The sequence below is a fragment of the Festucalex cinctus genome, chromosome 3, assembly GCF_051991245.1.
Source record: "Festucalex cinctus isolate MCC-2025b chromosome 3, RoL_Fcin_1.0, whole genome shotgun sequence".
Classification (NCBI taxonomy): domain Eukaryota; kingdom Metazoa; phylum Chordata; class Actinopteri; order Syngnathiformes; family Syngnathidae; genus Festucalex; species Festucalex cinctus.
The window spans coordinates 19,384,334-19,405,041 of record NC_135413.1 but is presented as its reverse complement, the minus strand read 5'-3'; the positions used below and the strand labels follow the sequence as shown (position 1 = coordinate 19,405,041).

At 38.8% G+C, this 20,708-nt stretch overlaps 1 protein-coding gene across 1 annotated transcript; it reads left to right on the top strand.

Annotated features, from left to right (window-relative positions):
• Window positions 1-7,664: 7,664 nt before the first annotated feature.
• pnp6 (purine nucleoside phosphorylase 6) lies at window positions 7,665-17,154 on the top strand. The gene is made up of 6 exons (XM_077516460.1): window positions 7,665-7,797; window positions 10,330-10,493; window positions 10,572-10,675; window positions 12,841-13,016; window positions 13,702-13,892; window positions 15,604-17,154. The coding sequence occupies exons 1-6, from the start codon at window positions 7,763-7,765 to the stop codon at window positions 15,798-15,800; spliced, it is 867 nt and encodes a 288-aa protein (XP_077372586.1). The 5' UTR covers window positions 7,665-7,762; the 3' UTR covers window positions 15,801-17,154.
• Window positions 17,155-20,708: the final 3,554 nt, after the last annotated feature.

The window sequence follows — 20,708 nt, the reverse complement described above, 5'->3', positions numbered from 1 at the left end:
TGTTCTTTTCTTTGTACTTGTACAACCTGGACTCATTCACCAGGAACATACTCTCTTTAAATTGAGAGACTAAAAGAAGAAAAATAGATTGTATACAGAAAAAGTAACAGATAGAGGTAATGCAAGATCATTTATATTTGATCTAAATGAAAGCAGGCTCTGAAACAAACAATCCAACATTGAATTTAAAACTAAACTTTGACCTTATTATTATTATTATTATTATTAACTCTTGTTGAACGCTGTGCATTTGACATTTAAGGATCAGCTTCAAATATTATCATAATAATTCAATATAGGTCTAAAGTAAAATTATTCTGATGATGATGATTATGATTATTATTATTTTTGGGCGGCATTTTTGGGAGTCTGCGATTGGCTGGCAACCAGTCCAGGGTGTCCCCCACCTACTGCCCAAAGATAGGCTCCAGCACCTCCCGCGACCCTTGTGAGGAATAAGCGGTCAAGAAAATGGATGGATGGATTTTTGGGAGTGGTTAGCTCGTCCGCCACTGCTGGGAACGTCTGTTTTAATTAACAACTTGTGTTATAATGTGCATACATTGCCTTCATACCTCAAACAGTCTTAAGTTTGGTACCAAGAGTGCTTACAGCGGCAAGCTGAGAGGAAAGACTCGAGTTTGACAGAAGGCACAAGAAGACTGGAATTTCAAGAATCTCATTACACTTGGTCAGCTCCAAAAGCATGATTAAATTTAGCATTGATTGCCTTTAAACGCGGCCCAAGTCAAGAAGGCTTTGAATCAAAATTTGGATTTGTGCCATGAAGCCACAGTTTATCAACCTCCATCAATCGCACACTGGTGCAGCAATGGCCACTGCAGTCAGTCAGCACTTCTGTGTCTTTATTAATGGTATGAATCACTTTTGGATGAATTTTCTAGTGACCACCCAGCAGAATAACATAATAAAATATGGCAAGTCTATCAAATCATTTATTCGTACATAAGGACCTTTGTTATTGCATATACATAGTAAATTTAGGAGAGCATATTTTACTCTAAAAAGACTATATTAGATCCCACTCTAAACAGAGTAAACTTTTACACTTGGAAGAGAGTAAAATACTAAACAACAACAACAACAACAAAACACTTAAGGGTTGAGGAATGATCCCACAACCTTGAGCATGGAACACAGCCACTCTACCACTTGAGCTATGCTAGACTTAGTGGTAGCTAACATATTGCTGATGTGTCCCAAAGTGTGTATGTGAGGATTCCACCTGACACTTGCGATATTTTGACACTGAGATGGATGTAGCATGGGTCAGTGGTTAGGTTAGCTGTCTCCCAACCTGAAGGTTCTACTATTGTTCCACAACTACCGAGTTTATATATTTATTTATATTTATAATATTTTACTCTCTCCGTAGCTAAATTCGGCTAATAAACATGATGGCTAACGATGCTCTTGTCCTAATAATTGGGTATTTTCATACACTTATACTACAGTTTTAACTTTTGGACTGTTGGGAAATGAAAATGGAGACCTCAAGGAGGCTATTTTTGGAGAAATCTCAAAATCAACATTATCGACCTCCTGCTCTATTATCCGCAATTACGTGATTTGTTACTTTGCGACATCCGGACCATTTTGCCAGAGCGGGTCACATATAAAAAATAGTAATAATAATAATGAGGTTTACTTCCCTTTTAAAATTGGATTAAGGTTGGATAACAGTGGCATATATGTGCTAGCTATAGGTCCTCAGAGAACGTTTTTAAGAGTCACTGTAGAAGGTGACTTTGACAGTCGGGCAGGCCACAGAGGAAATAACGTCTTTCTTGGGAGTCAAGGAGAAAATTCAAGCGAAAGTGGTGCAGGGTCTGGATAGCCCTAAGGAACATCAATCGGCTTGATGCTGGACTGCTGTAACTGCACGATTGCTGCTTGAAAGTGATTATTATGCACTGTTGCATGCAAGAACAACATTACCTTGTAACAGACTAACCAACAAATATGTTTTTCATATCCATCAGAATGCAGTTCAGCTGGACTTCAAGAATGCATTAAAACAATGGTGAGCACGCGCACTTTGTCTTTCCTTTCTGTCACTATGCACAGATTGTGAAAATAGCAGGGGTTAAGAATTTGAATCGATTGGTAAACAAACAGCTTTGCCTTTGGCCTCAGATAATTTGATACAATGACTGCACTATGCACATTAATCTCATGATCCAATCTTTACTCTTGAACTAGACCAACCGAAGTACCGACTGACCAACTGAACTACCTACTGACCAACCAGTTGACCTACTACCGACTTACAAGAAGCTGTTTCCAGAATAAACAAACCGAGAGCCATAATGACATAACAGGAATAATTACACATTACCTGCTAAGTCTATCAGTGTGGAAGACAAAACTTCATCGCAAAGCAACAACAAATGAAAGTATTATATTGAAGTAAGTGATGTGATGAATGGCAAGACTGGAAGGGATGGTGATAGCTGGTAACCAGACAGGAACGAGACCACTTGCAGGCTACTCTTATACAGGACAATGACAGACAAGGAGAGACAAACGATGCTCAAGCATAATGTAGAGTTTGGCCATATATTTCTTCCAGCTAAGCCCTTAATACCCACTAATACCGGAACGGGTGGGTGTATACATTTTTTGACTACTAAGCACTTTACTCAAATGCCCTTGAAAGTTTACATTGTGACTGACACACACCGCTTTCGATGTCTTCTCCCACGTGGCTCCACTCTTAGCCGTAAATTTGTCTGACTTCTGTCCCCCTCTGGACCAGAACCTGTCAGAAAAGCTGCTTGGCGCCAAAGGGGAATTGAGGTTTCAGCTCGGGTCAGACTACCCGATTGTCCTTGAGAAGAAAAATATCGGGTAAACATATTGACAATGAGAAGCCTGATTTGCAAAATATATGTTAAATTGTTAACACCAGCAGTGAATAATGTATATCAAGAGACAACTTTCATCCATTGTCATGTTTTAAGACAGTTCTCTTTACAGTTGAGACTGGAAGTTTTAAAAGGTAGCAAGAAAAACAAGTTTGAGGACATACACAGAAGAGGAAAGCACAAACAAGCTGGTTCCACTGTTTTGCATTGTTATGAGAGCGAGAGAGAGAACAGGCTGTGGGGTCAGACTGACAACGAACAAGCGAATGGTCTTCAAACTGCTGCTTGAACACTGAGCTGTCTCTTGAGGAAAGGAGAGGCGGCAGGGAAAGACAAAACCTAGTGTGAAGACAAGGTGTTCAGAGGAAAATAGAGACTTTTTTGGAAGAATTATATGACATAGGATATTTATAGCAACACCACAAAGATTTGATTCATGAACAGATCAACTGTGCATAGTCTGCCTTTGTGGCTGTGAAGATGTAAGTGCATAGACGTGTAGATTTGAAATCCAGGTTGTGAATTTGAATAGTGTACACTTTACACTGACTGTACATGATTTGTACCTGACAATTTGCATTTGGCTTTTCAGAAGTGTGACATCAATATCAAAAGAACACAGTGAATCATCAAAAATATCTCTTGTTACAACCATTTTAATAACAGTGTTTATACACACATCCAACAAACCATCCATCCATCCATTTTTTACCACTTATCTTGGTCAGCTGTTTTTATGCACCTTTGCACTGCTCTATGATTACTGCCACAATTAAGACCATTTTTCAAGCTCACCAATTGGTTCCAAGGGTGACAAGTATGTAGTCACTGCAAAAACAGACACATGGGAATATATTTCCAAAAACACAAGTAATATCCAAATAGAGCATACATCAAATTAACAGAAGTTAGCAAAAATGACCTACAATGGGTCACAAGCACTGGATGAAAAGAAAACAATCTGAACACTTCACCGGTATACAAACCACTTTAACAATATTCAGCGATCTTTAATTGAATTAAAAGTATGGCCAGAAGTGATTAAAGTGCTGACCTCAAAGTGATAATTAAAATAAATTGGAACCGTAAAATTGTATGCATAATCTCTAGTGAAAACGCTTTCAAATTCAGCCAATTATCACTGACGCTGGCACGCTTCCAATGGGAGGGCAAAGTTATTTGCTTTGGCTTTTGTTTGAAAAACAGACTCGAATTCCTTGAAATGTCTCCACATTCCGAGGATGAGACAAAGGAGAACACAGCAGACGGAGGACGACTGATGGAAGGAAATGAGGGAGAAAGAGATTAAAAAATGGCAGAGAGAAAAGCAATTATCTCCGGGAATTCAGATGCGATGACGGCGGTTGACAGGCAGGGAGAGCTGCAGCTTTTTGCTATGCTTTCATCATCAGTGCCCCCCACAACGCAGTCCGCCACCCCTCCTACGATGTGCTTTCTCTTTCCATAATTTCTCTACTTCTCTAAGCCCTCAGCTACCTTTGATTACAACTCATACAGCAAAGCTGCAATGTGTATGTGCGTCTTATGGAGTAAGCACAAACTTGAATTTGAGTGATAATGTTTATGTGCAGCAGCATTCAAATTTGTATTTTTGTTCCCCCAAAGAAGCTGCTGTACTGAGGTCCTCTAAGTACTGTAACACTGTCAAAGCAGGTCCCTTATTGGTACTCCCTAAGAGGTGTCTGTCATTGTGCATAGATCAACAGCATGACAGTGAGAGGTTGTGCAAAATGGAGGGTTGCTGATGCACAAATGGGGACAGAATCTGAACATTTTGCGGGAAAAAGAAGGTTGAAGTTTTCACGCAGTTTTGGAAAACATTATTGTTTTCTTTACTGACAACAATCTATGCAGAAGTGGCTCTGTTGCTGAAAAAGGCAACGGTCTGAGGAGTCTCGACTTTTTTTTAGGCATACTGAGCTGAAACATACATGAGACTGGTGGAGGCCGGGAAAGGTGTTAAATTAAAAATGATAGTGTCTTGACGGGCTGTAAGTGATGTTGTGGACCAGTTCCGGGCTCCTCTTTATAAAAGCTTAATGATGCTGAATTCTGCAAATGTTGCCTCTAGTGGGAGGGACTGCATGCTTAGAGCTCCATTGCACTTCGGTACCTCTAAATACTAACACAGTACACAGACACAATTGTCATTCAGTGGCACATTTTCATGCAGTCCTGAACTTTTTTTCTTTTTTTTTAAATTCATAATATCAATCAATACTATATACAGTATCCAAGTTATTTCTGGGGGTGGGGGGATTATTTCACAAATAATCAGTTTGATTAACAAACTACATTTTGTTTCCTTTCCAGACAAGTTTGAGTAGTCTATAGTAGTCTCTCTCTCTCTCTCTCTCTCTCTCTCTCTCTCTCTCTCTCTCTCTCTCTCTCTCTCTCTCTCTCTCTCTCTCTCTCTCTCTCTCTCTCTCTCTCTCTCTCTCTCTCTCTCACATAAAATAAGGGGGAGGAAGCAGCTTCTTTTTTTTTCCCACGTGGTGCTGCTGTGCTCTATTTGCTAAACACCGTGGGATTTTTGAACTCATTTGACTTTTGGGGGGTTTGCTGAAACTGCAGAAATGGCTTATGAGGAGACTTTGATGTGGAGGGCTCGGATAGAAAGATTAAGGCTGAGTTGATACTGATTGAACCTTTCCATTGATTTACTACCAGCTCATCATGTTTGCTTCAGTTAAAACTTTAAATCACCTCACACTTCAAGAGCTTTCTTACCTAGACTTTACAGTAGCTTCCACCCAAGTTCAGTCACATCAATCAATAATTTACTGATGAGAACAGTTATGCGTTTATTATCTGAAAATGTGGAAACACATTTGTGAAGCCTTTCCCTTAATGTTGCTTGTCTGAGTATCACTGTTTTGGAAATGCTTACATTGATCAAAACGCTGGAGTAGTCACCAATACTGATGCCAAGTATTGATACATATAGGACTTTTAATAACCTACATAAAATGTCCCCCAAAAACGTTCAGTTTTGTGGACTTGTGTTCAAGAACCCCACCCAAAAAGGGCACCTATTACCAAATTATTCATAAAATATCTGGATAAGGTCTGAGGGGCGGAGTTGGGACACAGTAGGATATATTTAACTTGAAAATGTATTTTAGTTGTATTTTAGTCTGAAATGAATGAAAATATGAGAAGAAATCTGGTGAGGGAGGCTGCCAAGAAGCCAACAGCAACAATGAAAGAGCTGTTCAAATTTCTGGCAGTATTGGCTGTTTAGTTCATGTTCCAGCAATCTCCTGTCTTGTATGCCTGGGTGATGGGATAGTGGCATGAGGAAAGACTCATCGTACAAAGGGGAAAAAAAAAAAATCTCTCAATAGCAGGTGAATGTGTTATGGTCTGATGAAACCAAGGTTGAGCTTTTTGGCCATAATTGCAAAAGACATTTTTTCTACATTAACACAGGCCCGAGGCCACTATGTGACTGTTGGGCCACCAACATTTCACTGGTGGCCCAACCGAGCCAGTATATATATATATATATATATATATATATATATATATATATATATATATATATATATATATATATATATATATATATATATATATATATATATATATATATATATATTAGGGGTGTCAAAAAAAAAATCGATTCGGCGATATATCGCGATACTACATAGCGCGATTCTCGAATCGATTCAATAATCGGCAAAATCGATTTTTTTTTTTTTTTTTTTTTTTTTTTTTTTTTTTTTTTTTTTTTAGGACACACCTTAAGCATGGAAGAATGTTATATGAACGGAACATTAAGCCTTAATATTTTATTTCAATGCTGTTCAAACATGAAACAAATTACAACCTCTATAAGACTGAAATTTCAGATAAATAAATAATACATTTTCATATAAATCTTACACTCTACAAGCTTACTGATTAGTATTTTCTAAATTTGAATGAAAAAAAATCGCAACAATCGACTTATAAATTTGTATCGGGATTAATCGGTATCGAATCGAATCGTGACCTGTGAATCGTGATACGAATCGAATCGTCAGGTACTAGGCAATTCACACCCCTAATATATATATATATATATATATATATATATATATATATATATATATATATATATATATATATATATATATATATATATATTGCTAGTGTTTGTTACTTTGTATAAGCCATTTGGACATCAGCTTTTTTTTTTTTTCCTTTTATTTTATTATATTTTTAATTCCAAACTACATTCCCTGTTGGTTTCTCTAAGTAAATGTTTTTTGATTACCATCAGTGCTTCGCCACATTTGGGTCCTCATGCATACCAACTGTGACAGGCAGAGCCAATGCACTCTCTTGCCAGTGGGGACAGGTATGTTTGTGTTTGTCTTGCAAAGGGATGCCATGAAGACACTTAAAGATATCGCCTAGTTAGTTTTAAATAGTCAAAATAATCCAAATTTTGAGAAAAACTAAAATAATAATAATAATAATAATAATAATAATAATAATAATAATAATAATAATAATAATAATAATAAGAAGAAGAAGAAGAAGAAGAAGAAGAAGAATATATAATCATGCATATTCAGAGTAGGCCACTATGTTTCTTTAAACAATCTGTAGCTACTTACTTAAACTGAATGAGAAGAGTCATTTTCTGCGCTTCAATGAGCTGTCCAGTCTGGTAGGTAGATTACTACTTGATCTCAACTTCATGGGTAGTGTTCGGCTCCGCCCCTTTACTCGGTGCCGGATGGCGTCACAACCTCCAGCGTCCGCCTTCGATTTACTCAGCTTAAAAGACTGCAAGTGAAACTCTGCGAGACTGTACCCAAATTGCATCTCGTCAATCGATTGGTCCCGCTCATCAGGAGGACATGGAGGTGCAGCCCTGCCTCTCCGCTCCGTGCAGGTAGGCAAAAGCGTGAGGTGTACATATGACGGCTGATGCAGTGAACCAAACAATCAATCAATACACGATCGATCAGCTCACCTAACAACAACAGATTTTATTTTCAACACATGATTTAAAGACAGATCTTATTTACATGAATGATATTATGGACCGCCGAGATTATTCGCCAAGTGCAGTACAGTGAAGGCACTGGAAGATCCTTCGCAACAGGTAGCACAAAAGAACTGGAAAGATGCAATATGTAAATGTATTTCACCGTTTTGAAACAGGTTAATCTTGAGTTTCTGATGCACTGATAGATTCATATCTGGGCAACCGCCGAGACGTGACTCGTTAGAGGGCCGGGCCGAGCGCTTATAAACTTGGGATCACTGACAGCACCACGGAGAGCTCCAGGCCCGCCCCCCAGCTCTGACGTCATATATATATATATATATATATATATATACACACGTGCCTTGTCTTGTGAAAATACGCAAGTTGTATCAAAAATGTTTCCATAATTTAAATTTTGATTGATATTTTTGAGTAGGGATTAATTCAACAATATTCATATCATTATGTTGCTTTAAAATGGCACATCATTGAATTAGAAGGTGGTTGTAAAGTTCATTTTGCAAAGCGTGGGGCTGAGCGGTTCAGAAAATTGATGGATGGATGGATGTTTGCAAAGGGCCTTTTTCACTCCTTCAATTCTTGTGCTGTATTTTATTACAATGTGCCAGGTGAAGTTTCCAGATAGTGTAACAATAGTTATAAACACAATGATAAGAAATACAGCAATGTGTACAGATCCCATTATAAAATGTCTAAAATGGAAATAGCATGGTCGCCAAAATGCCTCTTAAGTTAGCTGTTTTTTTCTTTTCTTTTTTGCCTTTTTTTTTTTTTTTTTTTTTTTTTTACTGATTGTGGATTATACTATGTATTAGCAATGACGCGTGGTTAAGTTTTTAGGATCATGACTTGGAATAGGTCCTTGGTCAGTCTGCATTGGGCTATATGAGTAAAATGATTTTTAAGTTACTGTAAGTCAAATCAATTCAAATGTTATTTTTATAGCAATGCAACTCAAAGTGCTGTGCAATTAAAACATTAAAGGTACATAAAACCAAAATCCTTAGCTATGAACTATGTTTAAAAAAAGGACATAGTGGGGCACAGAGAAACCATGTGAGGAAAAGCACCCAAGGGGACCTCATCGCTGAGAGAGATGGCAGCCCATGGTCACATGGCCAGCCACCCCTCCCAGCATGGAGGCCCCCCATGAGGAAACATTGGATCTAATAGACAACAAAATAAAAAGGGAACAAAATAAAAAGTGAAAGCAAAGCTAAAAGACAATGATAAATGGAGCTAAACAGTAGGACAGTACGCTTTATTTGTCAGACAAAAGCACATACTGTATTTTTATGGCAGATCATTTTTATATTTTGTTGTAATTAAATTATGGTTGCTGCTTTTATAACATGAATCTTTCTGTACTCTGTATTCATTTTATGGCAATCATTTTTGTTAGTCTAATTTTAGTCTTAGGCCAAAAAGTTATGGAAATGCTGGCCCTACAGTGTCCTATTTTCTTGTTCTCTGAGAAAATAAAGTTTTCAGTTAATCTTGTTTTTCAAGCACATTTTGCCACTTGATGGTATCTTGTGTTGGTTAATCTTCAATTTGACTGTGTAACTACTGTTGAACAATTTCAAGAGCAAACTAGCAAACAATCTCATGTCTTTGGTTTCACATTTCATTTATTGTATCACATGTTCCTGTGAGTCTACTTGCCTCAAGGTTAATCTTCTATTTGATGAACAATTGACCGGCAGGCAAATTAAGCTCCACAAGAAAAATTACACGCATGTAAAAATACGCTGATCTTGCAGTTTCAAACTTCTACAGCAGAATGATGAGCGTAGCTGCTTACATCAGTTCCCTGAGTTTATGAATCACCGATTATAGAAAACGCATCTTAAACAAAGGGAGCTCAGCTGCAGTCATTCATTACAGCAGTGTGATGATGCAGCGTACAGTGCGTACAATACTACCATTAACACCTCGCTTAAACGTGAAGGGCAACCTCCACAAATAACCTGTTTAATCACGTTCTCATATAGATTGTCATTATTAAGCACAGTTATCCATCAGACTTCTAAGATTGTCAGCTTGTGATGTGGAGGAGGACAACTGCAGGGAAGCAGGTGAAACCCAGGTAGAGTTGCGGTCTAAGGAATCATTTTAAAACAGGCAACAAAGAAATTGGGCATTCAAAAAACACAAAATCAACAAAGTCCAAAGCAAATATATATCCCAAAAAATGCACGTTTGTTCAACCATTATCTTTGCACAATCAGAGAGTGAGTCATTTTCAACACTTTAGATTAGTCAAAATTTGTAACCGACCTGCCCAAAAGTATAGATTAGATAACAAAATATGTGTTATGTGACCTCGGATAAATAGTATAATAATCCAACATGCTGTATGGTGATGAGATTATATTAAAATAATGCCCTTTCCTGTGATTGTAAATCCAGGTATGATGACTGCAAAGAGACTGCCGACTGGTTGCTGGCCCGAACCAAGCAGAGGCCCAAAGTAGCCATCATTTGTGGATCAGGCTTGGGCGGTCTGGCTGACTTGGTAGAGGACAAAATAGTTTTCCCTTATAAGGACATCCCACGTTTCCCAACTAGCACTGGTAATTTTTCTTTTGTTTTTGCAGAATTGTGTCAGAGAAAAATCAAGTTGATGCTTATGCTGTTTGTGCACTGTTTAGTGGAAGGTCACGCTGGTCAGCTGGTTTTCGGGAAGCTGCAGGACCGGGAGTGTGTCTGCATGCAGGGTCGATTCCACTACTACGAAGGCTACAGCCTACACACGGTAAGCAATGACTTGGGAAAACATGTGATGTATTAAGATTCATGCAAATGTGTAGATTTTACAAACTGCTACATGTGTTTGCTGTTTCACTAACAAGCATCTGTGTCAGCATTGGCCTGACCTTTGCAATATTATCAAGATTGTATTATGGTTTTATTTTATTACCAGCTGTTGTGAGCCTCTCCACATTATATCATAAAATCCAGTTTCATATTTACAGTAAACGGAGGTTAAAAGTATGATGACACTTCATGTAGTCAGTTAGGACTTTAGACAGATTTTGCTCTTTGTCCCATTCCTTTGTGAGATGTGTAATCCTATATAGCCAACTAAGCATATTCTAATGAGCAAACGTTAACGACAAAATGTGATAGATGTTTAACATAAGAGTCATGCCAACATAAACAACCACAAATGAGCACTGAGGGGTGAAAGCAACTGTGCAGTTCTGACGTGGACACAAATGGAATTGCTGATAAACATTTGTGAACGTTCATCCTGATCTGAACCAAAGAGTTTTTGTTGGCCCATGCTAGGGCCTGAGTGGGACTCATTCATGACTCAGACCGGCCCACTTTAGTTCACACATTTTAATCAAGCTATGCGGTTTTACCTTTATCGGTGGGTCAATCTAAATTATCTTGTTGCTCCAATGATATTCATATTGCATTTGATCAAAAATCTACTTTACAATTCAATGTGCTTACGAGATCACGATCGGTGTTTATTTGATCAAGCATCAGAGCTTAAATAGTTAAAATGGCGAAAGGACAATGCTTGTCATGCTTTGTTGCCATTACAAGTAGTGTTGTTCCGATACCAATACTGGTATCGGCAGAGGTGCCGATACTGCATTAAAGCAGTGGTATCGGTATCGGTGACTACTCACAAGTAACATGCCGATACCATTAATTCCAATGCTAATATAGGATTTTGGATGCAGCATCTTTTGTCTTGCTCGTGCACAACATCCACTGATATGTGACATGTTCACTGCATGCCGATCTAAGATATCCTATTGGCCCTTGAATGCTCTGAACCAATGGCAGGACAGCTTTTTCATGTTGAGGAAAAAAACCTTAGGTATCGGTATGGTATCGGTATTGGCCGATACAGCAAAGCTGGGTATCAGTATCGGTATCGGGGGCCAAAAAACGGTATCGGAACAACACTAATTACAAGTAACACTTGTGACCGTGTTTGCCTCATCATTGTGTTATTTTGCATACACAGCTACAGTTACAGTGTTGTTGACCGATACCGATACCAATACTCAGACCCTCAGTACTCACCGATACCGATACCAACTGCCGATACCAGTAGTACATTTTGACAAATAAAAAAAATCACTAAAATATATTTTTAAACAAATATATTTCCTTTAATTTTGACAAAAAAAAAACAGCACAGTCACTCTTCAAACACTCAAAATAAAACACAAAAATGCTCTTTTAGTTTAAGATTCACAATTTTGAAGTATTTCCAAACCGGTGAAGTTTTGGTGAAAAACTGCTGCAAGCTAGCGCCAGTTACAGGCAAGGAGGACTCACTTAACGTCTTCCCCCTCGCTTGTACTCGTCTGCGTCACGAGTACTCGAGTACTTGAAAAAAGGCTGGTATCGGCCCGATACCGATACCTGGTATCGGTACTCGCCCATCCCTAATAATAACATAACATCATAGAATGTAATGTGTAAAAATAAGTAAGTTATCTTGATAAACAAATTTTACCTTTGCATAACGAGGTATATTGTCACCCAGATGTGAGCGTAGTATCCAGAGACCGCCAGCGACAAGCTTTTAAATCAGCCCCGGTGTAAGGAGGAGATATACGGCATTGACTACATAATGAAATATGTTGTGCGCTGTGAAATTTGGCAAAGTCGGCAATTTGATTAACTTTGTAAAACAGCAGGCGACAGAAAGTAAGGGCCGGTTTCCAAACCAGCGGTCTCCAACTTAAGTAAATATCGCGCTCTTTGAGTCCCGACTAAATATGCCACTTCGACTGAGATTTCACACTCTCAGTGTTAAACTAACACTGGCGAGTTTTCTGTGTATATTCTCCCATGACTCATCACGATCATATATACATAATAACTGAAAATGATGAAAATATTAACAATGAAATCTTAATTTATCATGCACAATATTTGTGGCTGCAGGTGACATATCCTGTGCGAGTCTTCTTCCTGCTGGGTGTGGAAACATTGATTGTGACGAATGCAGCAGGTGGACTCAATGGCAACTATAATGTGGGGGATGTTATGGTCATTAAGGATCATATCAACCTTCCAGGTTTTTGTGGACAGAGCCCACTGGTTGGGTGCAATGATGACAGGTAACACACAATATCCAATGCAGTTTGAAATATTTTTAAGGGCCGCCACTAGTGTTGTTCCGATACCGATACTGGTATCGGCAGAGGTGCCGATACTGCATTAATCCAGTGGTATCGGTATCGGTGACTACTCACAAGTAACATGCCGATACCATTAATTCCAACGCTAATATAGGATTTTGGATGCAGCATCTTCTGTCTTGCTGGTTTACAACATTCACTGATATATGACATGTTCACTGCATGCCGATCTAAGATATCCTATTGGCCCTTGAATGCTCTGAACCAATGGCAGGACAGCTTTTTCATGTTGAAGAAAAAAAACCTTAAGTATCGGTATGGTATCGGTATCGGCCGATACGGCAAAGCTGGGTATCGGTATCGGTATCGGGAGCCAAAAAAACGGTATTGGAACAACACTAGCCGCCACACAGAGAGTGATGTGACCGATTGGATTGCAACTGAAAACATGCAGTAATTACGGTATATATATATATTATATGTGGCTAAAAAAAGCAAAGTGTGGAGAGTCTTTGTCAGCGAAATGCACCAATGCAGTGAATGTGGCAATCATTACCAATATCTTCTGAAATATCCACCCTCGCCTCAGTTCTTATCTCATCTTATCTTATCTCTACAGTTTCTCATTTGTTCTATCCTCTTATCTTTATGCCTCGTTCTTCAGGTTTGGCGTGCGTTTCCTGTGCATGTCAGATGCTTATGACCGAAACCTGAGGGCTTTGGCCATTCAGACAGCACATGAACAGAAATGTGGCAGCTTCCTGCGGGAAGGGGTTTACTGTATGGTGTGTGGCCCAACATATGAGACCATCGCAGAGTGCAACCTCCTACAGAAGTTAGGGGCAGATGCCGTTGGTAAGTAAAGAACCTTCATGCTGCGCTGAAGAGAAAAGTGAAACAACGCGAGAAGGAAATGTAGGGCTCACTTACACTGCAGTATGTTTTCAATCATGCATTATAAATCAAGTAGGATTATTGTTTTCTGTTTTGGAAATAGACAATTCTAGTCCAGCTGCCTTGTGATGATCCTTAAAAAGCTCACCCAACTTCACACAGTTTACGAGTTTGCGCAGAGGCGAGATAACACATTGCATAAGAAAGCACTCTTGGTTCGTATTTGTTTCTCCTTTATTATTATAATTTGGTTCTTACATTTTGTTGCCCTCACATCCAAATATTTACAGGAATGACTACATTAATACAGCAGTGTAGTGATTAGTAGTTAGTAACTATGGAACATTCTGACTTATGTACAAATTACGTTGGAAGAGAAATCATAAATCAAAGACAACTGCATGATTAGACTGATCATGTTAAAATGCTGCAAAAGTATTGCTTATATACAGTGTACAGTATTGCACTTTTTTTTCCAATTACGTAGGCCTGCAGTTGACCTCCGCATACACACACGTTTGACATATTCATATTTTTTTTCAACTAATTTTTTCAATTAAAAAAAAAGGTCAATTTTTTTTTATATTTTTTAAACTTGCCATTGAAAATCATGCAGTTAGGACGTTGACTACCATCACTCAACTCTCTATATTTATAAAGCACTTTGAAATAAACACCACTGATTTCTTAAGATGGAACCCACAGGTGAGCAGTTAAAATGGAACTGGTAGAGAACCCAGAATTGGACCCTGTGGAACACCAAATACATGTTCCATTTTAGATGTGAATTCATATTGCACATATTCGTCCGATCACTTCCTTTTTTTACATAGCTAGTATGAAGCCATTGCAATAATAACAAAATCACATGACGTACCATCACAACAGTCACAAGACGACTACTGAGGGCATCAGATTCCCTGCAGCACATAGAGGCCAAAGAATGTAGCGGGACCACCTGCAGCACGGATTCAAACCTCACCTTACAGTTCCAATCTTTTTGACCAGTGTAAAGAGCACAGAGCACACGAGAGACCTGGAAGTTACAATAGGCATGTAATGTACCGTAGTTTCCGCACTATAAGACGCACCTAAAAGCCTTCAATTTTTTCAAAAGCTGACCATGCGCCTTATAATCCAGTGCGCCTTATATATGGATCAACATTGAGCCGCGACAGGTCTCGCTGTCAAGACGCTATCGGTGACCCTGCACGATCGGTGCCGCGCATGCGCAGAAGATCCCGCCATCTTGGATCGCTAGCTAATACTTTACCTCAGAGAAAATAATAAAACAGCTGTTTATTCATTTTGGGAGTGAATGGAGTTGTCAGAAAGCTGGTTTGTAATCTATTAATAAAGTTTGACTGACCTATCTGACTGTTTTGTTGACATTCCCTTTAGCGCAGCACCATCTAATGGATGCATAACGTAACCCCAGCCTCTACTGTAGCACCTTATATATGGAAAAAGTTTGAAAATATGTCATACAATGAAGGTGTGCCTTGTAGTGCGGAAAATACGGTACATCCAAATAGACTTAGAAATTACTTGACTTTATTGATCCCTTTGGGATGGCTCCCTCTAATACTGTGTAACAGGAGGAACATTTATGGAAGGTTAAATCACACATAGTAAACGCTGTATTTCAATCTTTCTTGCTCTGATCTTTTAGGTATGAGTACAGTCCCAGAAGTGGTGGCGGCTCGTCATTGTGGCATGCGTGTCTTGGGTCTTTCGCTGATCACCAACAAGGCCGTGACTGATTATGAAAGTAATGAGAAAGCAAACCATGAGGAGGTGCTGGCAACCACCAGACTTCGTACACAAGAACTCCAGAGGCTTGTCAGACACCTTGTCAAAAAGATCTAGCACCTTCCGTCCAAATCTGATGGAAACAAAACTGTATCTAGCCAAGGGTATCGTTAATCATCGCCATCCTAGTTGTTCAGTTAGAGAGAAATCATCCATTTTTAAATTTGGGTTTAAACTACAGAATAAGGAGTACATACCCCATTACAACACTCAACAGTTGACTAATCAGTGGGCTTTGGGTGGCGAGGTGGTGCTGTCGCTGGCCCTCGGTGCAGGCGGCGCAGGTAAATTAAAGCGATACAACACTTATTAATCATTTTCCAATATTGGATTAGGCATTGTGTACAAAGAATAAAAGTGCAAATATCTCTGCCATCTTATTCCCTGAATTTTATTTTAAACCGATTAAGAATTCGAACGTACTGTGGGGAATGCCATTATCCTGGTCACGTGATCGTGATAGCGTATCTCGTGCATAACCGGAAGCCGTCTTCGCTAATTTCAATGGGAATTTGCTGACGTAATGGGCAAGAAAAAGACGTCTTCGATCCCAAATACTGTGCCAATATGTTCAGAGTAAAGTCCTCAACACCGGTTTCATGTCAATCCGTATTGGGGTGGGGCGGTGGGGGCTGGCCGCTCCTAATGTGGGCTAAAGCGTACTTAGCACATGACATGTAGTTTAGCCTAGCAGAGTAAAAGTCACCCGGATTTTTACCGTCCACTTCGACTCGCCGGCGGCGGGATCTGCCAGTTTTATCCGGCTTTCGGTTGGAAACAAATCTTTGGCGAGTCCTCTGTGGCTTTACTGCTTTTGAAGAAGTGCTTCTTTGCTGTACTAAGGTGTAATTCCACCTTTGATGTCCGCCATGGGACATCAACGTACGTATGTGTGAAGATAATTCCTCGTGAGTCTAATAGATTACTAAATAGATCAGTAAATATTCTCTTCCAATTTAAATATACCATAGCTGCCCCATGACATAAAGCATACCAGAAGTGCAGTTTTATTCCCTCTTGTGCATATAACAGCTGAGTCAAAAATGACCCAATTCTGGTCAAAAGTAAAAATTGACCCAAGTAGTGGGAAGTAAATATTATATCGCATCCTACTGTAGAAAAGGTTTTCGGTGTGTTCAAAATTTGATGTCAACACTGATAATGAATTCATTAATTTCATTATTATTCATCTTGTTCACTGGCATCAATTTTCTCATCTTTGGTGCTCCTTTTGAATACTTGGCTCAACAAAATAACAAATTAAAGGGTTTTGTTAGAAATGTAGCTAATTAAATCAAGATAAAAACAAGCCTTTTGTGTTTGGTTTGCTTTTATATCGTGTCAAACGTGTGTGATTAATAACAGCTGCAAATTAGAGAGAATGATGAATAAATGAATCACTGGGAGCAAACACCTTGTCCGTGCTTCTTTGTTGTGGTGATTTGTAATAGTCACTGTTGATTTTCAATGTCTGTATATTTTAGCTACGGATCTGTTATATTTTTGCATGTTTACTTTTTAAGTTTACAAAGTAATCGCTGAAGAAGCTATAGGGTGGCATGGTGGCTGAGTACCATATCCGCCTCACAGTTCAGATGTCATGGACTGGAATCTGATTGTCCAGGGTTCTCCCATTTTCCAAGAACATACCTTCCTGACCGTAACTACATTCTGCTAACAGACAACCCTGCGTGGCGGCCATGTTGGCAGGGCCGACATCTCTACCAAAGGCGAAGTAAAGTACGGCAATTAGCTTAGCATTGGGTTCTGGGTGGTGGCGTGGTTACCGTCACTTGCCTTCGATGCGGGTGGTGTGGGTTTGCTTCCCCACTCGGTAGACCATGTTTATATGTGTGCGTGTTTGTGTGAGTGTACTAAAAAAAACAAAATGCTTAGCATCACTGTAGCCAGTAGAAACACCGCTCAAAAGAGGCGAGTCATGTCTAGCTATCGATAGCTATGGTTGTTTACTTGGGTGCTTCTCTCGCTTTCCTGATTTTTGTACAATATACACAGTTTTGTTCTCAAGCTCTTCTTAATGGCATCCAATCGTAACAGAGGTGGGGGGGGGGGATGCTAATCTTGTGGCTCGTGATCAGCATGCAATTATCACCCCCACTAACAGTCCCAGAGAGGTAAGTTTGGATGAACTTTAAAAGTTTTCAAACAGTTTCAAGTTCCTTTATCTTTATTTACCGTAGCTATTGGATGTTTTTATGCCAAAAATGTACAAAACAATAATTTTATACTCTATTTGATGTTTTAGGCCACAAAAAAAAGTGATTAGTCTGTTAAATCGTGATTCCACTGTATATTGTTAATAAATCATGAATTGTCTCTTTGCGGTTATTTTATCAGCTGATTTATTTATGGTTGTGGAAAAAAAATAAACAAAAGAGCTATTTGAAGGAAAGCGCTGACCTGCTCGAATAAGAGTGTTGTGCAAAGGTTTTTACTGCAGTAGATGCAACGTAGATATTTCCACAGCAAAAGACCACAACAATGATATATCGGGATGAGTCCTTGAGCAAAGTCTTGCCGTTTTCAATCACCTCTGATTTGCTTGCTCTTGCCAGGTTCCTTTGACCGTTCCATTCATTAGAGCGGGAAAGGCCTGCGAAAACCTACATCAGCAGGATACTGCTTAAACCATTTGTATTGTATTATGCCAATGGCAGTCTTGAAGGGGAACGTCACAAATATAAACATACATTACATCTATTATTGCATATTAAATGTTATGTTTCTCATGTACACGTTGTTACACTTATACTTCTTTATAGGCTGCGCACAAGGTCCTTGTATTGATTATTAGGGTGCGATGGTATGAGGAAATAGAGGGGGACACCTTTGCTGAGTGTACACTCCTCTTCCTTGGTAACCACATTGCACTCTCTTCACATGCACATGCACAGTCATGTGCCTGAGGGCATTCTAAGCTCGCAACCCCCCAAATTTTGTAAAAGTCACTTTTACAAGCATAACTGAATGTGACTCCCCTCCAAGTGGGTGCATCTAAGCACTGTTTGCAGTTTGGAGCTGGAAAATTACTGCTTCACCTTCGTGCAAGATCAAGTTCAGCAAAGAATCTTTTCTGAGCATGATGGTGCACTTTTTGTTCTTATTTACCAGATTCATGTTGACTGGCCCGTTTGCGTTTGGTGACATCAGCATTCATTTACAGCACTGAGCGCACTACCTCCAACGCAGTGCATGAAACAATGTGGTGACAAAACATGCCACCTTCTGTTGGAAAGATAACATGCACTATAACCAAAACTAGGGGTGTTAAAAAAAATCGATTCGGCGATATATCGCGATACTACATCGCGCGATTCTCGAATCGATTCAATAATCGGCAGAATCGATTTTTTTATTTTTATTTTTATTTATTTTTTTTTTTATTTTTTTTTTTTTTAGGATTCACACCTTGAGCATGGAAGAATGTTATATGAACGGAACATTAAGCCTTAATATTTTATTTTAATGCTGTTCAAACATGAAACAGATTACAACCTCTATAAGACTGCAATTTCAGATAAATAAATAATACATTTTCATATAAATCTTACACTCTACAAGCTTACTGATTAGTATTTTCTAAATTTGAATGAAAAAAATCGCAACAATCGACTTATAAATTCGTATCGGGATTAATCGGTATCGAATCGAATCGTGACCTGTGAATCGTGATACGAATCGAATCGTCAGGTACGAGGCAATTCACACCCCTAACCAAAACATACAGCTTTATAGGCTTTTTGCATTAATTTTTGAAAATGTGTTCAGCATTTCTGAAAATGCGTTTATTCACACTTTTCAATGAGATCAAATAAAAAAATTTAAAAAAAGTAACAAATAAGCGGAGCTTTGAGTTATGAGAGCCGAGCAGAAAGAGTGAAAGCACAAGGAAATAGTGAAAATACCCTGACCAGTTCCTCTGCATGCAAGACTGGGCAAAAAACAAAAACAAATACACAATACATCTTGTTAGGAAATTAATTTCATGCAATATTAAAGGGAAGTCAACCTTAAACATTTCTTTTCTTGCCAATAATATATGTGACCTCACTCGTCTAAACATGACATTCTGTTTAATAAAACATTTGTGGAATACGAGTCATGAAGCAAAATCCAGCCATTTTTGTTCATCTCAAGGGGCGGCCATTGTGCCACTTGACGTCGACTGAAGACGACATCAATGTTGCTCGGGGCTCAGGTAGATGTACCGTATTTTCACGACTATAAGGCGCACCTAAAAGCCTTCAATTTTTTCAAAAGCTGACCATGCGCCTTATAATCCAGTACGCCTTATATATGGATCAATATTGAGCCGCAAGAGGTCTCGCTGTCAATACGCTATCGGTGACCCTGCATGATCGGCAGAAGATCCCGCCATCTTGGATCGCTAACTAATACTAATACTTTATCTCAGAGAAAATAATAAAACAGCTGTTTATTCATTTTGGGAGTGAATGGAGTTGTCAGAAAGCTGGTTTGTAATCTATTAATAAAGTTTGACTGACCTATCTGACTGTTTTGTTGACATTCCCTTTAGCGCAGCACCATCTAATGGATGCATAACGTAACCCCAGCCTCTACTGTAGCGCCTTATATATGGAAAAAGTTTAAAAATATGTCATTCATTGAAGGTGCGCCTTATAGTGCGGAAAATACGGTACTTGGTATCGGTATCATGACTGCACAAATGTCGAGTATTCATAGATAGATAGATAGATAGATAGATAGATAGATAGATAGATAGATAGATAGATAGATAGATAGATAGATAGACAGATAGACAGATAGATAGATAGATAGATAGATAGATAGATAGATAGATAGATAGATAGATAGATAGATAGATAGATAGATAGACAGATAGATAGATAGACAGATAGATAGATAGATAGATAGATAGATAGATAGACAGATAGATAGATAGATAGATAGACAGATAGATAG